Here is a 24,107-nt window from a genome sequence, read left to right as displayed (position 1 = left end):
CTCAACCCTTCGTGTAATGGATAAATGGTTAAAGAAGTCAGTTGAAGTTGATGACAATGAGTCTTCAGTGAATCAAAACCAGGTCAGTCAAAACGAAGAAAAGTGGTGAGAAAGTATGATTCCAAGTACTTAGAAATGGGATTTACATGGAATGGAGATGAAGAAGATCCACGACCACGATGTATTATTTGTTGTGATCAACTTGCAAACGAGAGCATGCGCCCAAACAAATTGCGTCGCCATATTGAGACGAAGCATCCCGAGTTGAAAGACAAATCCCTCGAATTTTTTGAAAGGATGCTAAGCAAGTTGAAGACAGGACAGAGCGTTATGCAAAGTTACACCAAAGTTAATTAAAAAGCTTTGTACGTGTCCTACCTGATCAGTTTGAGAATCACGAAAGCTGGTAAACCACATACAATTGGAGAGACTTTAGTTCTTCCAGCTATAAAATATACAGTTAAAGTTTTCTTTGGTGATAAGAGTGAACAAGAAATTGAAACAATTCCTATTTCTAATAACACGGTCACGCATAGGATAGATGAAATGTCTCGATGGATAGAAAATCAGCTAATTCAAAGAGTTCGTGAAAGTACAATTTTCTCCTTCCAACTAGATGAATCTACTGACGTACAAGGTCTGTGCCAGCTACTTGTTTTTGTGCGTTATATATGGAACTCCGAACCTCATGAAGATATGTTGTGCTGTGAACCAGTCAGTCGAAGTACTAGTGATGATATTTTTAAGACTGTTGATACTTATGTCAAAACAAAAGGTCTTGATTGGAATAAATGTGTCGGAATATGTACGGACGGCGCACGGGCTATGTGTGGTAAAACCAGTGGTCTGGTGACCAGAATACTTGAACTTAATCCAAACGCATCATGGACTCACTGCAACCTTCACAGAGCAGCGTTAGTATCAAAATGTATATCTGATGATTTTAAAAATGTTTTGAACATTTCCATTAAAATAGTGAACTTAATAAATTCAAAGCCATTGCAATCACGCTTATTTGAGAAGTTGTGCGAAGAAATGGGAAGCATCATAAATCACTTCTTCTGCACACAGAAGTACGTTGGCTCTCGAGGGGTGAAGTGCTAACAAGACTTACAGAACTCAGCGAAGAAGTTGCTATATTTCTGGAATGTAAAAGCGATTTTACGAGATATTTGCGCAACGAGGAATTTGTTCTGAAGCTCACGTATTTGGCAGATATTTTTTCAAAACTAAACGAACTGAATTTGTACTTGCAAGGAGCAGAAAGTATCAGTATATTCGCAGTTCATGAGAAAATTCGAGGTTTCATGAAAAAACTTGTACTATGGAAAAACTGTATTGACAACCCACGTTATGAATGTTTTAAAACATTTCAAACTTTTGTAATGGAGAATGAAGCAAGAGTTTATGACGATATAATCATTGAGATATCTGAACACTTGAATAAGTTGAAAGAGACTTTTGAGTTTTATTTCCTTGAAGAAATGAAAAATATCCAAGAGAAAAAAAATGGATTATGAACCCCTTTCAGCCTGACATAACGAGTGGGATATCGACAAAAGCTGAGGAAGAACTTTTTGATTTATCTGAGGACGCTTCGTTAGAAATGAACTTTAACAGCAGAAAACTGATACAGTTTTCAGTGTCTCTTCGAAAACCGTACCCAATCCTTTCCACTGAAGCTTTGAAGGTACTTCTCCCTTTCTCATCTTCACATCATTGTGAAGTTGGATTTTCAGCAATGGTAGGAATCAAAAACAAATTCCGAAATGAACTTCAATTGTCAAATTCCTTACGCCTGAAACTAACCCACATTGATATTGATGTCAATGCCATTCTTGACAGTAACAAGAAACAAGCACATCCTTCACACACGCCTCATTATCAATCAATTAGATAGCATTTATAAGTTCTGGAAATGTTATTGAAAATAAGTGAATATTTTTAAATGTAATTGAAATACGTGAATATGAATAAATAATATTTTTTATATTCTTTCATATGTTTTTGCCCAGTAAATTTGAGTGGGTCGCCATAAGCTGTGGTCATGAATAGTGGGTCGCGATTCTAAAAAGTTTGGGAACCCCTGCCCTAGATATTTTGCTGAAATTAGATCTAGGAGCTATCCAGCAAACACGACAGGCACCAGGACAAACAAGTTCTAAGCTTACACCTACGTGTGTAGGAAGACAACCCTGAAAGCAAGATTAGTCTAACCGAAGGTTAAGTACGTCCTATCTGTCTGGAACGTGAAACCTGTAGTGAATGTTCGAAAACTACTTTATTAATAAAAATTCATTCCATGTTATAAAGAGGTTTAGTTATTATATCTACGTTTAATTCTTTCCCTCTCCTTATCTTCAGACACGTTCTCACTTTTAAATTTAATGTATACTGAAGTTTTAATTTTCGACCTAATTTAATGCAAAAAAAATCATAATTTTGAGGCTGGAGAACACCAGACGGCGTGTCACTTACACAGAACACGTGCAACATCAAATAAATAAATTAAATACATTAAAATCAAAGAATCCAAACTGAATGTCACCAGGTAGTTCAATGTTAAACTTGAAGCTTATTGTAATGCTAGAAGTGGTGATCGATTTCAGATCGTATGAATGGCTACCGGACAGTTCATAAGACTACTTCACGAGGCAATCACCTCGAAAAACCTCTTAGGATTATGTTCAATCCTACGCGCCACTAAAAATTTCCAGAATGTCACGTAACCAGGCAAGTCCTATTTGCAATAAAAGGGATTCATTCTTTATAATGGAAGGAAATTTTATACGATAAAAGACAGCAGTAATCATAACGGGATTTTCAGTGAAATGATTTGAAAGAAAAATCGGATAGAATATACATAATCTATAAGACTCATAAAATGAAACCAAATTCTGTAGAGAAAAGCACCTTCTCAGATAGCCAACAGGAGAAACTTTCGCTGCCAAATTCTGTATTTGTGTACAAAATATCAAATTAACCACTTGTTTCCCATTGTGGTGTAAGATGATCCTTAGAAACCACTAGAAAATATTAGAAAAAGCAAAGCTATGATAATATTTCAATCAAAATTTGTTGTTTTCCGAGTAATAGCAATTTATCGGATTTATAGACTTACATACGATTTGACGTAAACGATATAAAATTAAGTTGTTAAGCATATTTAGACATATATTCCTCAGCTAATTGCCCTCACTCTTAATGGTTTTGCCCTTTGAAATAGAAGAGTAAAACTAAACCGAGATACAAAATTATTACTGACAAACAGGGCAAATGATAAACAAATACAAGAATACAATTCATTTTCATATTTTTACTTTTTAAAATACTATCGTGCTGTAGTAGAGCATTTTATCAATTTGATCTTGAAAGATTAAAACATCTACGCTAAAGTTAGCCATTAAGAACGAAACCTTAATACTGTAGAACTATAACAATGAGGGATAAAACGTTCATACTGTAGAACTATAACCATGAGGGGCAAAACGCCAATACTATAGAACTAAATCCATGAGGCGCTAAACACCAATACTGTAGAACTATTACCACGAGGGGCAAAACACCAATACTGTAGAACTATTACCATGAGGGGCAAAACACCAATACTATAGAAATATTAACATAAGGCGCACAACACCAGTGCTGTAGAACTAAAGCCATGAAGAGCAAAACGACAATACTGTAGAACTATAACCAGTGGGGGCAAAACGACAATATTGTAGATTTATAACCATGAGATTCAAAACGCCAATACTGTAAAACTAAAGCCATGAGGCTAAAACTCTAGTACTGTAGAACTATAACCATGAAGGGCTAAACGCCAATATTATAGAAATATAGTCATGAGAGGGAAAACGCCAATATTGTAGAACTATAACCATGAAGGGCGAAACGCCAATATTATAGAACTATAGCCATGAGAGGCGAAACGCCAGTACTGCAGAACTATAACCATGAAGGGCGAAACGCCAATATTACAGAACTATAGCCATGAGAAACGAAACGCCAATACTGTAGAACTATAACAATGAAGGGCGAAACGCCAATATTATCGAAATATGGCCGTGAGAGGCGAAACACAAGTATTATAAAACTGTAACTTTGAGACGCTGAAGCGCTAATACTTTAGAACTACGACCATAAGAGGAACATCGCCAGTAACATAAGACTATGGCGATGAGAGATGTAGAACCAATAATATAGAACTATAACAGTGAGAGACTAAATGCCAATACTATAAGACTGTAGCCATGACAGAAGAAACTATAATACTATAAGACTGTAAGACTGTAGCCATGACAGAAGAAACTACAATACTACAAAACTGTGGCCATGACAGGAGAAACTATAATACTATACGACTGTAGCCATGACAGAAGAAACTGCAATATTACAAAACTGTGTCCATGACAGGAGAAACTATAATACTATAAGACTGTAGCCATGACAGAAAAAACTATAATACTATAAGACTGTAAGACTGTAGCCATGACAGAAGAAACTACAATACTACAAAACTGTGTCTATGACAGAAGAAACTATAATACTATAAGACTGTAGCCATGACAGAAGAAACTATAATACTATAAGACTGTAAGACTGTAGCCATGACAGAAGAAACTACAATACTACAAAACTGTGTCCATGACAGGAGAAACTATAATACTATAAGACTGTAGCCATGACAGAAAAAACTGCAATATTACAAAACTGTAGCCATGACAGAAGAAACTACAATACTACAAAACTGTGGCCATGACAGAAAAAACTACAATACTACAAAACTGTGGCCATAACAGGAGAAACTATAATACTATAAGACTGTAGCCATGACAGAAGAAACTGCAATATTACAAAACTGTGTCCATGACAGGAGTAACTATAATACTATAAGACTGTAGCCATGACAGAAAAAACTGCAATATTACAAAACTGTAGCCATGACAGAAGAAACTACAATACTACAAAACTGTGGCCATGACAGGAGAAACGTCTAATCTCTTATCAACACTTTACTTATTTATATTTATCTCTTTTGGTTTCTTACATACAAATTACTAATATCAATCATCCGTAAGTGACCATACAATTCTTTTGATTTTTTAATACTTTACAACGAGGTTTTATATAGCTGAAAAAAGGATATAATTTTTTGTAAGTAATTTCTGTATGTCATTCAGGTTTTAAATCTAAGGTGATTGTTGTTGTTTTATTAGGTAAGTATCAATGTTGAAGGATCAGCAACTAACATTTATCATGTCATTTGTATTTTCCAGAAAATAACTGTCAAACCAAGTTGTCACCAAGTCATACCAAAGCTAAACGTAGTTCTTCTGGCAGCTTCTTGAGAGGAAAAACCCAAGAATCAAATAGTAAGATAGGTTTAAATGTTTGTTTTACTTTTATGTGCCTAGCACTCTGTATAAATGAAGACGAGTAATCTATCTATTGAAAAACGAAAAATTTGAAAGAAATGTTAGGAATTATTTTTTCTTTATTATATTTATCTATAACAGTACGCAAGAACATTTTCATCTTTTTAACTGAGTTAATTTATAAATAACTTGCTGGATCATCTGAAAGTTTTGTATTTAACAGTTGTAATGATAACTTATTATCTCTTCCACCCATACTACAGTTGAAATTGAAATCATATGTAGAACAATACAATTTTTTTCAAAATATGCATATATAATTAGGCCCGGCATGGCCAGGTGGTTAGGGCGCTCGACTCGCAGTCTGAAGGTCGCGGGTTCGAATCCCCGTCCCACCAAACATGCTCGCCCTTTCAGCGAGGTGGCGTTATAATGTGACGGTCAATCCCACTATTCGTTGGTAAAAGAGTAGCCCAAGAGTTGGCGGTGGGTGGTGATAACTAGCTGCCTTCCCTCTAGTCTTACACTGCTAAATTATGGTCGGCTAGCGCAGATAGCCCTCGTGTAGCTTTGCGCGAAATTCAAAACAAAGCATATGTAATTATATTAAAATAAGGATACTGCGAAAACAAACACTTTATTACTAGTAGTTGTGAAAGCAAAAAAAGAAAATGTTGGTTTCATGGATGTCATTGTCTTTTCATAACCATCAAAAATATCTAGTCTACTTGAAATATAGCCATGGGAAAGACCTCATAGCGCAATATTTTATTAATTTCTTCACTGCCTGATGGGAACTTTGCAAAACAACAGAAAAGTAACAAGAAGGAGCCACTTCTTATGAAATCCTTTACTGTCACCTGGCTGGGAATGACCTAATGGCCGAGCTGCTTATCAGAAGACCTAGGTTTGTACTGTGATAAAGATGTACACCAATCTTCGCACTTTCAGCTGTGGGCGCATTACAAGAGTAACAGTCAATTTCGTTATTCGGCCCTTGTATTATTAAGTGCTGTTAACTGGCTGCTTTGCTTCTGGTCTGTAGTAAGAATTAAGTATTGTTAGACCTGAATCCTAGAGGTCTCTGACATACCTGTTTAACCAATGTGTGCATAAAATGCCGTATCGGTTGAATATAGCTGGACAAAGCCCTTGTGGCGGCGAAGGCGGCTGATTTGTTGCCTTCCCTCTTATCAGTAGTTCAAATTTAGATATTGTTTACCCGAACCATAGGAATCACTAACCAGGCCGTTGAGCCAGTGTGATCACAAGATGCTGATAAGATTAGAAACGCACTAGGAGGTGTCACATTCATAGAGTAATTATCACAGAACTATAGGGTAAGTATTCTTTCTTTTTAATAAGTAAGATATCATTCTTTGAAATTGTTTGAGATTTATGGGGGATTTTCTGAGATTTTGTGTGTGGGGTGTGTGTGTTAGATACGCATCAGCGTGCTCTTCATATCTTGAAATGCTTATCAATATTTCTTAAACAGAATATTGTTACAGTATCTATTTTGAGATTTGGTTTGAGATTTTTTGGTGATTTTCTGAGATTTTATGTGTTAGATAGGTAACAAAGTGTTCTTTATATCTTGAAATACTTGTCAATATAACCTAGCCAGAATATTGTTCTCAGCGTATTCTTCCTCGTGTGTGAGTTACGGCATCCATTTTCCTTTTATTAGCTGTACTGGTTATTGTAGTCGGAATAAATTCGAAGGTAAGGCTTTGTTTGTTGTCTTTACTTATTTTTGAAATAAATCCGTAGGTAAGGCTATGTTTTGTTATCTTTACGTATTTTTGAAATAAATCCGAAGGTAAGACTATGTTTTGTTATCTTTACGTATTTTTGAAATAAATCCGAAGGTAAGGCTATATTTTGTTGTCTTTACTTATTTTTGAAATAAATCCGAAGGTAAGGCTATATTTTGTTATATCTACGTATTTTTGAAATAAATCCGAAGGTAAGGCTATATTTTGTTGTCTTTACTTATTTTTGAAATAAATCCGAAGGTAAGGCTATGTTTTGTTATATCTACGTATTTTTGAAATAAATCCGAAGGTAAGGCTATATTTTGTTGTCTTTACTTATTTTTGAAGCACACAATATTTTGGTTTCATTTCATTGGATAGTTCGGATAAACGTTTGTCTCTAATTGTTCATTTTTATCAGTACTTTCGTTTCATGATTCGCTGCGCTGAAGTATACACGTCGCTATAACGTCTTTTTGGTTGACAAGCGCGTTATGAATCATCACGAACATTCCGACTGTTTCACTTACATATTTAATCGGCTTCGCTGCTTAGAAACATCGGAGGGCGTCAGAGATTATTAAACCTTTTTTTTATAGCCGAATCAGAAATGTCTGAAAGTGTCAAGACACACACGCACTCAATGGTATTTATCGATTTCTGTAGAATTTTTGTAATACTGAGTTGCTAAAATCATAGCTAAGTGTCATTTTGACCTACATAATACGATATATACAAACGTTATGTAATCAGTGCTGTCTTCATTAATGTCTTAGTAAATGTTACAGAAAATTGAAATTTTCTGATGCTTTTGGAAGATTTGGTTGTTGAACGTGTTCAGCGCTCAGGAGTGTTTTGTCATGTATCCAAGTTTAAGAAATAATAACTTCCAGCATACAAACATTTGAGATGTTTAGATTTACTTGTTTTGATGAACTACGTCGTAGGATCTTCTGATTTTTTTTGTTAGCAGTTCGCAGGAAAATGAAGTTCCTCATGCTGAACCATTAACTACAACCTGAAATTAAGTGTAATCACTAATTCTTCTATTTTCTTACGTTATGTTTTATGTATATGCGTTTATTTGTGTGTGTGTGAGCACGTGTTTATGCGCCTCATTATTAGTTCTCCACCCCACTTCAAACATCCAAAAATATCATATGCATTCGCCTTATTACAAAAACACTGAATGAAAAACGTAAAGACGTTTCAACAAGAATATAAGTTAGCCAATAGAAATGGTTCTCTTAAATTATACTATATCATAATTCATCTGAAACTACCACAGCTTCATATTTCATTACTATTTATGTAAAATGGATTACAGATTGTCATGATATAAAAGACTGTTTGGTTTAGATATTAGTGATTAATTTCTTTTTGTGAGTAAATATTTTATTATTGTTTAGTTTTTGTTGTAATAAAAGTTAAAAGCAGACGATTGTAGGAAGTCTCGTTAATAATTCATTGACGTCGAGAATATATAATTCAGACAGACGATTAAGTGATAAAGATATATATAGCGTGAAACGAGCGGGAAGCAGGAGACAGATAATACAACAGAGAATAAAGTTGGTGTGAAGTTAACTACCGTAAAAGTGATAGGCCTAATGATTGACATAGGTCTAACGTTTAATATGTTAGAGTGAAACTAACAGTGGAAGAGAAGATAAGAAAAATAATTTTATTCCATCAAAGCTTGGTTCTAAAGTAATTGAATCAGCCTGAGTGCATTTTGACAAAAGGATCAGAGGATCTTCAGAAGAAAGAAGACCAAACGATTACGGTAACTCGCGCCACATTTGTAAGTGAATCACAGAATACTAGTGCGATAGAAATGGAGAAGTTATTTCGGCTTGCCAACTGAAATTCTAAAGTAATTGAATGGAGCTGAGTGTATATTTGACAAGAAGGAGAGAACTACATATATAATATTTATGATATGTCCATAATATCTATAGTGTTGAAGAATTTATTGTACATACGTCAACTTGTTTCGAATATATATATATTATTTTGAAAACAAGTGAAGTGCGTGCTGTTTATTCATCGTTGAATTTATCGCTAACAAGTCACAGACACCTACTGTTGAAGAATCCTAAGCCTAACAACCTAGTATATGTTTATACTATTAAGAAATATAAGTAAAAATAACTAAAACTGGCGAAGATCAGCTTTTTAAATTCTGACTCAGATATACTTCTTAATCACCCTGCTGTTTTTACCAAGTAAAAGTATGTAACGATATTATTATTTTGAAAATGATTCAGTGTTAATTAACATTCAAGTTTGGGAAATAGTTTTTTCTTACTGTGATGTTATTCTAAGAACCTAATTGTGGTTAGGTTTTACTTACTGAACTTGTACTCTACTCATCTTTTCTGTTTACACTTAGTATTGAGATTTTTTTTCGTCAGTTTAATCCCAGGATAAGTGCTTTATTTCTGTATTTTAGTTTTCCTTTATTAGTCACATTTCATTATAAACATCCGTAAAGCTAAATGCTTTCAGTAAACTCTGACTTGTATTTCATTTAGTCATGTTCTAAATGAAATAGGAACAATTTTGTTTAAACAAACAGTTTCCGTCTGTATATTTTATGTAATGGTTTCCAGTGTTGGGTTTCATGATGATAATAATAGTAAGTACTTTGAATGAACAACCTGCCCATTATACAAACATATTTACACAGCTCTGTCTTTTATTTAAGGGGTTTTTCTTTTCGTTTCCGTTTGTAAATTCATTAATTCGTGACGAAATCCTGTTTTACTATTGACTTCTCCTTATGTTTTAGGTCTCATAACCTGTCTTAAACTCGCTTTTAATATACAGTTAAAGTGGGGCGATATGCCTATAGGTAAACAAAAAAATGTTATAATGCTGCAATACTCTAAGTTGGTTTCGCATGAAAATACGTTTGGTTTGGTGTCTTTCCAACTATAGCATAAGTATGTTTCACATCAAGTCAAACATCAGTCTACTCCCGCCCCCTCCAAGTGCTAGCACGTCGACACTTTTTTCAAATCACAAAATGTATCTTTTCCACACCTTTTCCTTGGTAAAATTTCATCATATCCAAAATCTGTACTTCCAGCGATCAAGATGAACTAGTTTTCTTTCAATAATATTGTTCATTATGTCTTAATGGTTATATGGGCAATGCCGTCAAGTGACTGGAGACCAGGGCGAATGGCATGTAAAAGTCAACCGCATAAAGAAAATACAATAATTATAGATAAACTTCAATTGTTTTACAACGGCTTAAGATGTTAATGCTTAATACTAACCTAAATGATCTTTATCATGAGCCACATACACCCACAAACAGAAAAACTTTTAGTATGTTTATAAGATCCATAATTGGTAATTGGTGATATGTTGTACGTTTGTTTTTGTTTTTTTTACTGAGATTTCTTTTCTAAAATTGAAAAGATTTGGTCCGAGTCTACAGCGCTTTAACAACGCTACAACGAACGGAATCTTTACGTCAAAGAAATCATAATCATTCATTAATGGCAACCTGCCATCACTAAACATAACATTATATCGTGATATTTTAAAAACAATAGTTTTTGTATACCCAAACAAAACGGCTATTATCGGAAATTCTTATAACTATTTTACTGGAAGAATTTATTCTCTCTAAGTAAATAAACAACCCTCTGAGGAGAATTTGAAATACGTTTTATTTTTTCCGTTTTGTTACTTGGTGAGTTATTAATAAAATCACTTGGTATAGAACAGAAACAAAAAACATTTATTTGGTGATCACTGGAAATATTATTGTAAGTAAAAACACTTTCTTTATGATTTTTACAGAGAACTCATTGATGCTGCTACTTATATTTCTATTAAACTTTGTAACTTTAATAATTTTTGTTATAAACATCGCTGACACACATAATTTTTGTTGTTTTTACTGTTCCTCGTTTGATTGTATTTAATACATTTTGTTTGATTGTTGTACATAATTTTGACATTTGGTGTTTATGAAACTCCTCTTAATAGTATATACCTGGTTGAGTACATCTGTGACAGTTAGAGTCACCTGGTTGAGAACATCTGATGACAGTTAGAGTCACCTGGTTGAGAACATCTGATGACAGTTAGTTTCACCTGGTTGAGTACATCTGTGACAGTTAGAGTCACCTGGTTGAGTACATCTGTGACAGTTAGAGTCACCTGGTTGAGAATATCTGATGACAGTTAGAGTCACCTGGTTGAGAACATCTGATGACAGTTAGTTTCACCTGGTGGAGTACATCTGTAACAGTTAGAGTCACCTGGTTGAGAACATCTGATGACAGTTAGTTTCACCTGGTGGAGTACATCTGTGACAGTTAGAGTCACGAACTTTTATAATTTTCGTTTGAGTGCGGATAATTGAAGGTGGTAATTTATTCCCCCATTTTGTTCAAATATTCTCATTGAAAAGAAAATTTTAAGAGTTGAAATCATACGCCCCCTTGGTGGCTCAGCAGTAAGAATGAGGGCTTATAACATCGTAAATCAGATTTTGGTACCCGCAATCAACCAACCTTCTTTAACAAGATGCCATGAAATTTTCTATGTTCATCACTTTTTAGTAAGAAAGTTTTGAATTTCCAATCCAATATTTATATCAGTAATTTTCTTTGCAAAAGAAAAGGTTTCTCTGTCAAAACTGATGTTGTTGTTGTTTTCAATTCCTCGTTTGATTGTATTCGATCCATTTTGTTTAAAAGCTAAATTAGGCTTCGATTAGAAAGTGAAGTCGTCTTAAAAACAAAACAGAATGCAAATTGCTCTTTGTTCTTCTTTAACAATTCTTACAATCTTGTTCTAAGCTTAAAAATCATATACGTAAAACTAAATTAAAAATGATACCAGCAGAAGGTTTTAATTTAATATTATTTATAGATAAAAGATCCAACTTTTGGGACGAATGCTCCGTTCTTCTTGCTCGCATATTTTCTGGAAAACACTTGTTTCAAAACAATTACGATAACGGATTAGTTCTATTCTATAATATTAAACATTTAATATCGATATTTGTTAATTAATTAAAATGTTAGTGATTATTATAGAATGTCAAATTTCATAACATAAATATTCACAATCAGTTAGGCCTTACGGTGGTGCGCAAACTTTTTATAGCGCCACCTCTCTAAACATGCGGTTTGTTGCGCACCCCTTATAAAAATAATGCAAGTCTTAAAATGGTACATAGCATAAAGCAAACAGTTTCGGTTTACTTACCTATTTAGTGTGAAGTATTGACTTAAGCTTCAATAAGATGGCGTCCATTCTTGTTTGAATTGTTGACACAGCAACTCGTAGATTCTCCTCTACCTGCAAACGAAATCGCTGTTTTGTTTAGGTTGCTGTCAGAGCAGAAAAAGTTGACCAGCACAGGTATGTTGATGAGAAAGGCAAAAAATAAAAAGCACGTTCATTGCTTTTCCTGACAGTTTAGGGTATTCGTTGCGAACTAAAAGGTTTTAACTTAGAAGAGTTTTATCGCTGGTTAGTTTTATGAGCTTTCCTTCAGCTGCTCTTGGCAGACGAGAAGTTATGCTGCCATTAAAAGAATTCCGAATCCAATAATGTTATCCTGTAAACTCTTGGAATTGGTATGCAAAGTTACATTGAATTTTTTTGAAATGAATGGAAACAACGTCACGAATAAGACCATGATTTAATTCATTTTTTTCCAATAATTCACTGAGGCAAGAAAATATCTCACACTTTCCATTCCCAAACTGGTTTTTCCACAACACAAGTTTTTTTTTTTTGCGAAATGCAAGCCCTTTGTCATTCATCTGTAAAATAATTACTATTCCGACTTTGCAGTGATAAGTTAAGGTAGTTAAGTTTATCGATAATATCAGCCAATTAGTACGGTACTAGAAGTCTCTCTTCATCCATAAAATGAGTTGCTAGTGTAGGGTTGCAGTCTAACAAAAAATACGAAGTTCGTCTTTCAGCTGTACAATGAGACTGAGTAACCTTCCCTCGAGACAATCCTCTATATGCAGCAGCAGCTTATTATACGTGGATCCTATTTCTCCACAAAGAATGGAAAACAAACCACTGTTCGAAGCTTTTAATTTATCAACACCGACAACGTCTTGTAGCACTTTGTTTGCTTCAGGCTACAATTTTTTTTGAAGCTAGTGCTTCCCTGTATATGATACAATGCTTAAGTGTTACACCTAAAGGAAAAGCACTTACTTTAGCCTGAACCCTTTCTTGTTTCCCTCAAATGCAGCTACCCCAGCACAATTAAGCCAAGAAAGATTGTTTGTGGAGAAAACCTCATGAACAAGAGAGAAGGTGGCTTCCCTGTAGCTCCCCATTCCAGTGCTTGGCAAAACAGAAACTCTTCACACATTTCCTCCTCGTAACAGTATCGTTCCAATACCAGAAACTAAGTTAAATTTGCAACATCTGTAGTTTTATTAAGTTGTATGGCAAATTTAAGACTGTTCTTTATGCGTGTTATCAATTGTATTTTCATGTCATCAGAGACTACATCTATAAGCCTCACGATAGAGTCATGTGATAAAGGAATACACTTGAGAACCTCACCATATATCTTCCCATACATGATCTCACACATGGTATCGGGAATAACTAATGTATCTCCAATATTATGTAACATCATGCTTTTCTCAATCAAATATGATGCTTCTAAAGCATATTTCTAGTCTTTTGATGGAACAAATTGCTTTAACCTTTCAGTTGTTTCATTTGTTGCTTGAAGAACTCGATGGTTTTATCCATGTACTCAGGTGTTTCCAACTGCCTTGTGAGTTCACTTGGCTACATGCTGTCATTAACTAAAATCTGCGAAAAAATAACACACTGCGGTTGTTCCTAGTTATTAACAACTTTGTAAGAGAGACCAAATTTTAAAACAATTCTCCTTGTAATTATTCACTTTCGTTTTTGGTTTGGTGTTCAGTTTATCGACAGAAGCCGAGGAAGTGTTTGGTCCAGATACAAAGCCACCAATTTGTTGTTCTTCATTATCACCATCATTTAAATTTTTGTCTTTGTTTAATTCTAAGCCGTTGCACGAGCCGAAGAAATACGAGATCGTTTTTCGCCAACATGTAACACCCATGACGAACTAGTAATTATACATTAATGCAGTGTTGCCAAGACTCATGAGAAAAATAAACGACACTACCGTTCAAAACAAACCTAAAACAAACAGTACTGAAAATAGCGAGTTGTGCGGCTCAGTTTTAACATAGAATGTGTCAAGTGGGCGGGTCAAAAAGTTCACGATTGTGGGTGTGTTTTTTAATTGAACAGGAGTGCGGATAGGGTGATTATAAAATTGTAATAATGTGTAGACTATTGATTGACCACGTCAATCACCGAAACCACTCCTACAACTATTTTACTGTGTGTTGAAGTCAGCTATTACAAAAAAGCCCAAATAAGTGACCTCAAAATAAAACAAGCCAAAAACCGCAACTCTCAAAAAATTAAAAAAAAGCAAGCCCAATTCCGCTTACTGACCAGAGGGCACTAATGTCCAAAATTTGATATTAATAAGTTGACAAATGTGTAAAAAAATCTCATGTTATCTTGGCCATTCAGTCAAACAGTCACGTTGCAAATGCAGAGAATATAGCCACGAATACGGGCTGCTTTTACATATCGTTGGTTTACAAATATTATGACATGATGATTATGTTTAGTTGATATTACCTTAAAGTTGATCCTATAATTAGAGTGAGTAGAAAAGCACTTTAAAAAGCCGGAAACCGAAAAATGCAAGATTTTCAATTTCGTTGATATAGAAAGAAACAAGGTATATTTTATAACGAAATCCAGTATACCAATATCTAATGCATCTTTGCACTCTGATTAAGAGATGGGTATTTCTGCCTGAGATTTTGAATGCTACTAATAAAATAAAAATTTTTAAATGTTGCATTTGTGGTGTGTAAACAGCGTAAACGGCTATTTTATGTTGAATTATTCCAAATCTCATCTTTAACTAGCGCCAAAAATAACAACAGGGGGCATTAAACAGGTCCAGGGACGATTGTTCCGCGTCACTTATAATTTCGGTTCCATTTATAAAATAAGGGAAACAGTCAGTGGTTTGAAGGGTAACTCCCTTGTTTCATGATTTATAGCTTTCAAATTATTGCCAGTAAACAGCTAGGTGCAGCCAACTGCTACCCCCAGAAAACACACGTATTAGATTTCCTATGCTTGGAGTGAAATGACTTTCCTCCATTTATATGAAACTGTTCGAATACAAAACTATTTGTGTATCTGTGAGGTTAATTTCATGCTGAAAGGTAAGAAGAGAGTAAAATGCACAACGTTTAGGCTATTTAGCCTCTCTTTCTGTTTAATTTTCAGCGTGTAATTAAAAACTACTTGTTCCTTTTGCAACCAGCACGCTGACAGCTCCCCACTCTAACTTATTTATGTATACGCTGTACATGTCATTTTTCCATGTTAATTGTTGGTACTATATTGCTTAATAGTAGTGATATTCGTACGGTGGTTTTTAAAACCTATTTAATTTTAAATTTGTACTTTCAGATGTAACTTATATTCTTCTGTAGTCATAGTTTCGTGTCCCCCTTTGAGAGAAACCCCACAGTTTGTGTACCATGGAGCTGCAATCGATTGGATGAGAACTTGATTTAGAAAACGAATAACATATTTATGTGTCGCTTATTGTTATACTCAATTTTTCCCACTGGCTCAACTATTGATGATGTTTAGTTTACTTATGGACTTCTTGAAAAAATGCATTTATATTGTTTCAGAATTTTCGGGCAAAGCTAAATAAAGAGCTATCTGTGCATAGCTGTCAATAATTTTGAATTGATAGACTAAATAGAAGACAGCAAGTCAACAGCATTTATTGCCAATTCTTCGAATCCTCTTGTCTTACCAAATAGTGCAATTTTACATACACAATTTTAGCGCTCCCGTGGTACCAAAGTGCGGAGTGTCTTTATGCATAACGGGCCGCTAACCATGAACCCTCTGATTCACAGTCCAATCACCCTAACCATTAGGCCAAGCCCAACCCGATATTGATATTTATGAAATACTATGTTATACTGAAATACACATAGGACTGTTTCTCACACAATGATAAAAACGATATGTTCGTATATATTGTTGTTGTTGTTGTTTTTGAATTTCGCGCAAAGCTACACGAGGGCTATCTGCGCTAGCCGTCCCTAATTTAGCAGTGTAAGACTAGAGGGAAGGCAGCTAGTCATCACCACCCACCGCCAACTCTTGGGCTACTCTTGTATTGTGCCCATCACGAGTATCAAAACCTAATTTTAGCCTTATAAGCCTTCAGACTTACAGCTGAGCTATAGGTGGTTTCAGATAGTAGCATGATATTTAGATTCTAACGTATTTAAGTCTCGAAGCTTTAAAATTGATAACGATATACAGCTGTTTGATTAAAAGAAATAAAAACAGCTAAAATGATAATATACATGCAGTGCATCTCAAGCTAACCTACTTAAATGTAAAATGAATAAAAACAGAGCCTAATTTTTTTTAATTACGATGCTGACGTCACGTAAACGTAGATCTTTATCAAGAAAACTGAAACGCGGTAAGACGGCTAATCGGTGGAGCGGAAGAAACTAGCAGTCAGCGCTTATTTATAGAATGTTTTAACTGAAAAATTACGCAAACACATAAACAACTATAAGTTCTTGAATTGAGCTTGTGTGCATCAGACTTTTTAAAAATAGAATTCACTACGAGCGATACTTTTTTTCCCTTTTTGATAAAATCACCTCTATTTTAAACCTTACCGTTAAACCCAAAGTATTTGTATTTTGCTGACACATTTTGTGCGGCCCGGCATGGCCAGGTGGTTAAGGCACTCGACTCGCAATCTGAGGGTCGCGGGTTCGAATCCCTGTCATACCAAACATGCTCGCCCTTTCAGCCGTGAGGGCGTTATAATGTGACGGTCAATCCTACTATTCGTTGGTAAAAGAGTAGCCCAGGAGTTGGCGGTGGGTGGTGATGACTAGCTGCCTTCCCTCTAGTCTTACACTGCTAAATTAGGGACGGTTAACGCAGATAGCCCTCGTGTAGCTTTGCGCGGAATTCAAAACAAGACACATTTTGTTTATTATGTAAAATATATAGAATCTGTAGTAATGAATGAACAGCTACATCACGTGTTTAATACAATTGTCATTTATTATGGTCACGCCACACATTACAAAAACCTCAACGGTCTTCATATTTCATGTCATTAATTGAGTGACCGCTTTTCTAATAATTTTTGCAAGTCTCAATAAATAATTACTATTATACTAAATTTTAATTCATATTTCAACTAATATGAAAATCAGCACTCGAAGACGTGATGTGCTTAGTACGATCATTTGCACGGAAACTAATAGCATAATACCTGAAGATAACTTGATTGTTTCTCATCAAATTAATGGTTGCAACAATGAAAACAGTGTACTGATAAATTAACATAAGTTATAAGATTTGGTTATACGTAGACTGTGCATTTGTTTGTTTGTTGATAAGCAGAAAAACTACACAATGGACTATCTATTTCTTCCCACCGCAGGTATCGAGCCCATAATTTTAGCATAGTAAGCCTTCAGACTCATCACTGAGCCACTGAGGGTGCTGCAATGTACAAGTATTAACTTTATAACTTAATTGTTTGAAATCTAGTTAGTCCAAAACAAAGCTATTTTTTGAGTACTGGAAATGTGTTATTCTATGCATGTTCTGAACCGGTTAAACTCGACATATTCAAGAGCAAGCGATGTTTCTGCTTATTTTTAGTTTACGGGAAACTAACTTCTTGAAAGGTAGTTGGAAAATAAAAATAGAAATGAAACGGATAGATTTGTTTTGTTTGTAATTAAGAACAAAACTTCACAATGGACTATCTGTGCTGTACTTACTACGGGTATTTAAATGCGATTTCTAGCGTCAAAAGTCCGCAGACTTACCGCTATGCCACTGGAGGGGGGGGGGGCACCACGGACAGATAAACATTTAAGTAATAGAAAAGACTCTCAGATAGTGCAATCCCCGCCCCACAATGATTCAGACTTTCGTAGTAATCAATTTAAAATATACATCAAACAGTTTTTCACTCGCTAAAACGTATGTCTGCGTGCAAAGATCCTCTTTCTGTCTCAATTTGTTTTTGAGTTTTGACTGTTTTTCAAAATCCCAACTTGCCATCATTAACAAAAGTAGTTGACTTTCAGTGTCACCTGACCTTTGGGTTAACATCCACCAAAAGTTGATCAGTTGTTACTTGGAAGACACTCAACCTTTGTAGTAAATTTGATGAAAAAGGGGAGAGAAAACAATACCTCCCCCTTCTGGACTGTCAGTGGTATAACTCTTCCTAATAATCTATCATTGTAACTGATATGCATTATATGGTTCATTACTCCTCCTATGATATATTGAATTAAATATCTGCTTTCATATATAAATTGACTGTGAATAGTTCTTGTCTTATAATTTTGCTAGATATAAACCTAGGTAGTGCTCTTAGTATCTATTACCTGAATGAAGCAATTTATAATAATATTTTCCATTCCAAGCAGCTATGTTGTAACATTTAGATGAAACTGAAATGTAAGTTAACGATGTGGTATATGCATGTACTACACTATCGTTTGATTGAAGTAATGAGGCAATTAAGTTTAACATCAGCAATAAGAAAAATGTACTAGTCATTGAAAATAAGCCTAGCTTTCTTTATACTGATATATGGAGGTCAGATGAAATGTTTATTTTGTGTGTATGTGTCTTTCGATGGTCTTATTTATCGAACTACATAAACCTTATACGGCTTTTTTATATCTAAGAAAATTATTTTCGTGTTGCTAAGGTCGGTGTCTACAAATGAGTAAACAAGTGATACTTCTTCGGATCTACCTGTGGAAGGCGCAAGTTCTATTATCATGCTAGCGCTCAGCCTCTTAACGCACGAATTGTAATTAAAATAACATTAATTTTTTTAATTTTTGTAATTCAAAGACATTCTCCAGAGTGACAACCTAGTTTGTTCAAATATTGCCATAGAAACGCCTTTGACACACTCATAGCGTTTAAGGATTCCCTTGGCAACATCCTCTGCGGCAGTAATAGAGTAGTCTTACCTATGTATTTTACGTAAGGCTGATCTATGTTCACTTGTGTACATATTCAGAAAAAAAATTGTCAAGAGGATGATATTAAATAACTTTATATAATGTTTGATAACATTCTCTAGATGGTTTGGTATTTCATAAAAAAATACACTAACATTTTTGAAAAAAGAACAACATTTATGTTCAGCAAATGAGGGATATACCCTCCTACCACATTGGATAATTTATTTAGTGTTATATCCTACCGGAATGGAAGAATTAAACGACTATTCCAAAAGATGAGTTATTTAAGATTCTAGCCAAGTGAGTGAGTGATTTGTTTTCCTACACCGTGGATGAATGACTTGTAGTCTTACTCCGTAAATGTGTGATTTGGACTCTTACCCCATAAATAGGTTATTTGTAGTCCAACTACGTGGTTGAGTGATTTGTAGTCCTACCCTAGTGGATGAGTTTATAGTTCTACCCCGTATATAAGTAATTTGTAATCCTACCCTCGACGATGAGTTTATAGTTCTACCCCGTGTATGAGTGATTTGTAGCCCAACCACATGGTTGAGTGATTTGCAGTCCTACCCAAAAGGATGAGTTTATTGTTCTACACCGTGGATGAGTGATTTGTAGTCCTACTCAAAGGGATGAGTTTATTGTTCTACACCGTGGATGAGTGATTTGCAGTCCTACTCAAAGGGATGAGTTTATTGTTCTACACCGTGGATGAGTGATTTGTAGTCCTACTCAAAGGGATGAGTTTATTGTTCTACACCGTGGATGAGTGATTTGTAGTCCTACCCAAAGGGATGAGTTTATTGTTCTACACCGTGGATGAGTGATTTGTAGTCCTACTGCATGGATGGGTGATTTGCAGCCCTACTCAAGTTGACGAGTGATTTGTAATCATGGATAAATGATTGGTAGTTCAACCCCTTTAATACTGTAGTGGTAAACTATGATCTGTCAAACGACACTGGAAAAGTTGTACAGTGTTTTGATATTTTTGTGATCACAGAGTTTGATGATAAACATTTTCATAAATCTATCAGTAATGTTTGTTCATTTTCCATGATAGAAAACAAAAGTTTAAACACAGATAGAGGTGCTGTATTAAAAATAGACATTTTAGTGACCTTAAACAGCGCAACGATTGTAGCTGGTTGGTTAGGATCTAGTATTGAAATAATGAGATTCATATTTAGAAAGTAAAGATCATGATTATTATGGTTGATATGAGGTAACATCATGTATTTTATTATAATTGAGTGGGAAAGTTGTTTGAGCTCTGATTAACAACATTCACTCAACCATACCACTAAATCTTATATACGAATATTAATAAGGGATGAGAACGTACAATGTAGTTTACAAGTTCATGTGTGAATTATGTCATTCTAAACTGATTGCAAGATCTTATAACCAATTCCATCCGATCTGTCGTGTGTAAATTACGTCACTTTGAGCTGATTGGAGGATCTTATAACCAACTCAATCCGATCCATTATGTGTGGATTACGTCATTCTGAACTTATTGCAAGATCTTATAACCAACTCAATCCGATCTGTCGTGTGTGAATTACGTCATTCTGAACTGACTGCAAGATTTTATATGTAAGAATGAACATTTCTGCTAAAAAGATATAATTATAAGAACACGTGGAAACGATTTGAAGATATAAGCGAGTGAAGCAACCATAAACTTAAAAAATAATAAATGTTAAAATTATATTTAGCATATAACAAAAAATGGGACAGCAAAATAAAACCTGAATCTAAAATTACTAAATAGAATTTTAAGAAGTAGCTACTCTGTTTAACTAAATATTACATTTTACGTTGAGCCAATCATCGTCAAATAATGTTATTGTTTTTCACTCCTGAAATTTGTTAGAACTTTTTATATGTTAATACAGACACTAAGCATCTTGCACCTTCAGCCTTGGCATTTTACTACATATTCACCAAGATATTTAGGCTTAAGAGATTATAGAAATCCTGGACCACTTGCAGCTTAGCTTTGTAAGTCCAGTGTTATATTTCTAGTCAATGCGCTAAGTTACGTTTATCACCAGTACTAGTTTATTGTACATCAATACAAGTTGATTAAGTATTGATGATAACGAGGTATTAAAGTCAGCAACTATACAGTGATTAATATATCTGAAAATAAAAACTGAAATTAACTGAATTGAAGCATTAATAAAATATCTATGTTCATAACGATCGAATTACAATTCCGTAGCATTAGAACACCAGTGGGCTTCATTATGATGATACCAACATACTGATATTAGTTTTTTTAAACTTACTAAAAAAGTACAAAACGTAACAAATCTTTACAATATCGGGTAACTATGACTGCATTTGTAAAACATTGAAAGTAGTCGTCGTTGATATATACAGCCATAAACTCTGTAAAAAAGAATTATTTTCTCAAAACTTCAAAAACGTTCGACTACAACATTTTTTTTCGAGGCTGTGTCGAAAAGTTCAATAACTTTAATTAAGGATTTTCATATAAACAATATCCTTTGTAAGACACCAGTATAAAATATATTAGCAGCTCTTCCAAAATAATATAAGATAAAAATTCAAATAATAACAGTTGTATAAGAGGCAATAATTTCGTTGATTATAACTTTTCTATGAGATACCATGCAATGCAATCGTGATGTATCAACTAAATAACACAGGATGAGCTTAACCACACCAAATTATTATCTAAACATATTTATTTATCAAACATTTGTCGCAAAATCCAAAAAAAAAAACAATAATTATAATAACGACATCTGTTTGTAATTAAGCACAAAGCTACACAATGGGCTATCTGTGCTCTGCCCACCACGGGTATCGAAATCCAGTATCTAGCGTTGTAAGTCCGAAGACATACCGCTGTGCCACTAGGGGGCTAATAACGATGTAGTAATAATATTAAACTACTGTTTATATGTTTGAAGTTCAGCACAAAGCTACACAATGGGCTATCTGTGCTCTGCTCTTCACTGGTATCGAAACCTGATTCCTAGCGTTGCAAGTCCGCAGACATGCCGCTGTGCCACTGGGAGGCTAAAATTACTAACAATCTAGATATTTTAATGATTATGCCTCGTGTAGTATTTTTAAAACGATGATATTTGATTTAATATTCAAAACAAAAACCGCAAGAAAGCAAACTGGAAAATGTGTATTACTAATTTCAATGCTGTTTTAGTTATATTTTTGAACTTTTTGATAATTCTTGTAAATTCAACAAATAACTTTAAACAGAAACAATAGGCATAAGATTCACACATATTGTATTTTCATTACTTTTGATTAAATGTGTCCATTCCATAATTTTAAAATTATATTATATATGTTTGTGTTTGTATGCATGCTATGTATACGTACGCAATATGTGTACGTTTGCATTTGAAACGACCACGTTTAACTTAACTCACGAGTTAGAAACTATTAAAGCAATAACAATCGTGGTAACAGTGTTTCATTTCAATACTCGTTTTTATGCGATAAATAGTAAAGTACCTTATTATTCATATTTAGCACATGAAGTTTGTATATCAGCCCTGTGCGTCTATGTTAGCCCCATACTATAAACACACCATTCCTTCATATAGAGTTAGCGTACCAGATTGAGGATCTGCGAGTTCCTCATCCGGTCCTGTTAAAGTAAAAAGTAAAAATAATGTTCCTCACTTTCAGGCTTCGAGAACGACGATCATATCCCACTATTCGATCAGACAAGAGCTGTCTAAGGCGTTGATAGTGGGTGTTTTTGACTAGTTGACTTCTCTCTAGTCTATCAGTTCAAAATTAGAAACGGATAGTGCATATATCCCTTGAGTACCTTTGCACGAATGTATGAAAGCAATTAAATACAAACAAACAAGCGGCTTGCGTCTGTTTGTCAGTAAGGACCTTTTTCCAAATTTCCAACCTCTGATCACTATGAAACTTTCAGGGGTGATTTGGTATGCCCTAAGGAGATTCTAAAACATTCCTTTATTAATTTTCTCATTTTTACGAGAATCTCCCCTACAGTGGCTCAACCTGAGGATTTTTAACTTTAAAATTCAATATCCGTGGTCACAGCACAGATGGTCCGTTGTGTAGCTAGTTTGCTCTTAACAACAAATGTTTTGGACCGAGCGTGCTCGTGGCTAGCGTGCCGGACTGCGAATTCGAGGGTCCGTGGTTCGCTCCGGACTTTGGGGCAATGGGTGCGTTATAAGAGTGATGGTAAAATCCCATTATTCGATTAGAGTAGTCTACGAGTTGGCGATGTGTACTTTTGATAAGTTGCCTGCCTTTCTGTCGCTTTAAAGTTACATAGGGACGGCTACCGCATTAAAAAAGCCCTCAAGTAGCTTTGGGCAAAATCAATAAACAACAACATTTTAACTAATTATATAATCATTTGAATTTTCCCCATTGCTACTGCCAACGAGTAACGCATATACATGCCATCCCGCCATCCATGTGCAGTGTGACTATTAATTACCTTAAAAACATCATTTGAAAAATCTCAACCTTTTAACCATAGACTGCTCCAATGTATTGACTAATTTATGAAAACACACAAAAGTGAACTAAAATAATAAAACATTAGTTATTTTAAATCCGATCTATAATACTGTCTTATTGGTTTTTCAAAATGTTAAGTATTATTTCCAGAACTTGCACAACATCATAAAGTCTAATCTCTTTTAAAAAGCAATTCTAATAGCTTCTTTCTTCTACCATGAATATTTAGTAGACTTCCAACTATTAACATACAAAAGTAATCATTTCAAACCGAGAGTAAACAGACCAATTTTTACAAAGTAAAAATC

At 34.6% G+C, this 24,107-nt stretch overlaps 1 protein-coding gene across 1 annotated transcript in view; it reads left to right on the top strand.

Annotated features, from left to right (window-relative positions):
- The window catches only part of LOC106457080, a 135,101-nt gene that overhangs the window by 62,632 nt on the left and 48,362 nt on the right, over positions 1-24,107 (top strand). Inside the window, exon 3 of the mRNA XM_022382898.1 lies at positions 5,280-5,375. Within this exon, the coding sequence (XP_022238606.1) occupies positions 5,280-5,375 (96 nt within the window). The remainder of the gene's footprint in view (positions 1-5,279; positions 5,376-24,107) is intronic.

Source organism: Limulus polyphemus, unplaced genomic scaffold (assembly GCF_000517525.1).
Source record: "Limulus polyphemus unplaced genomic scaffold, Limulus_polyphemus-2.1.2 Scaffold290, whole genome shotgun sequence".
In the NCBI taxonomy this organism is placed as follows: Eukaryota; Metazoa; Arthropoda; class Merostomata; order Xiphosura; family Limulidae; genus Limulus; species Limulus polyphemus.
Note: the sequence above shows the minus strand (reverse complement) of the source record. Positions and strands in the feature narration are given on the sequence as shown.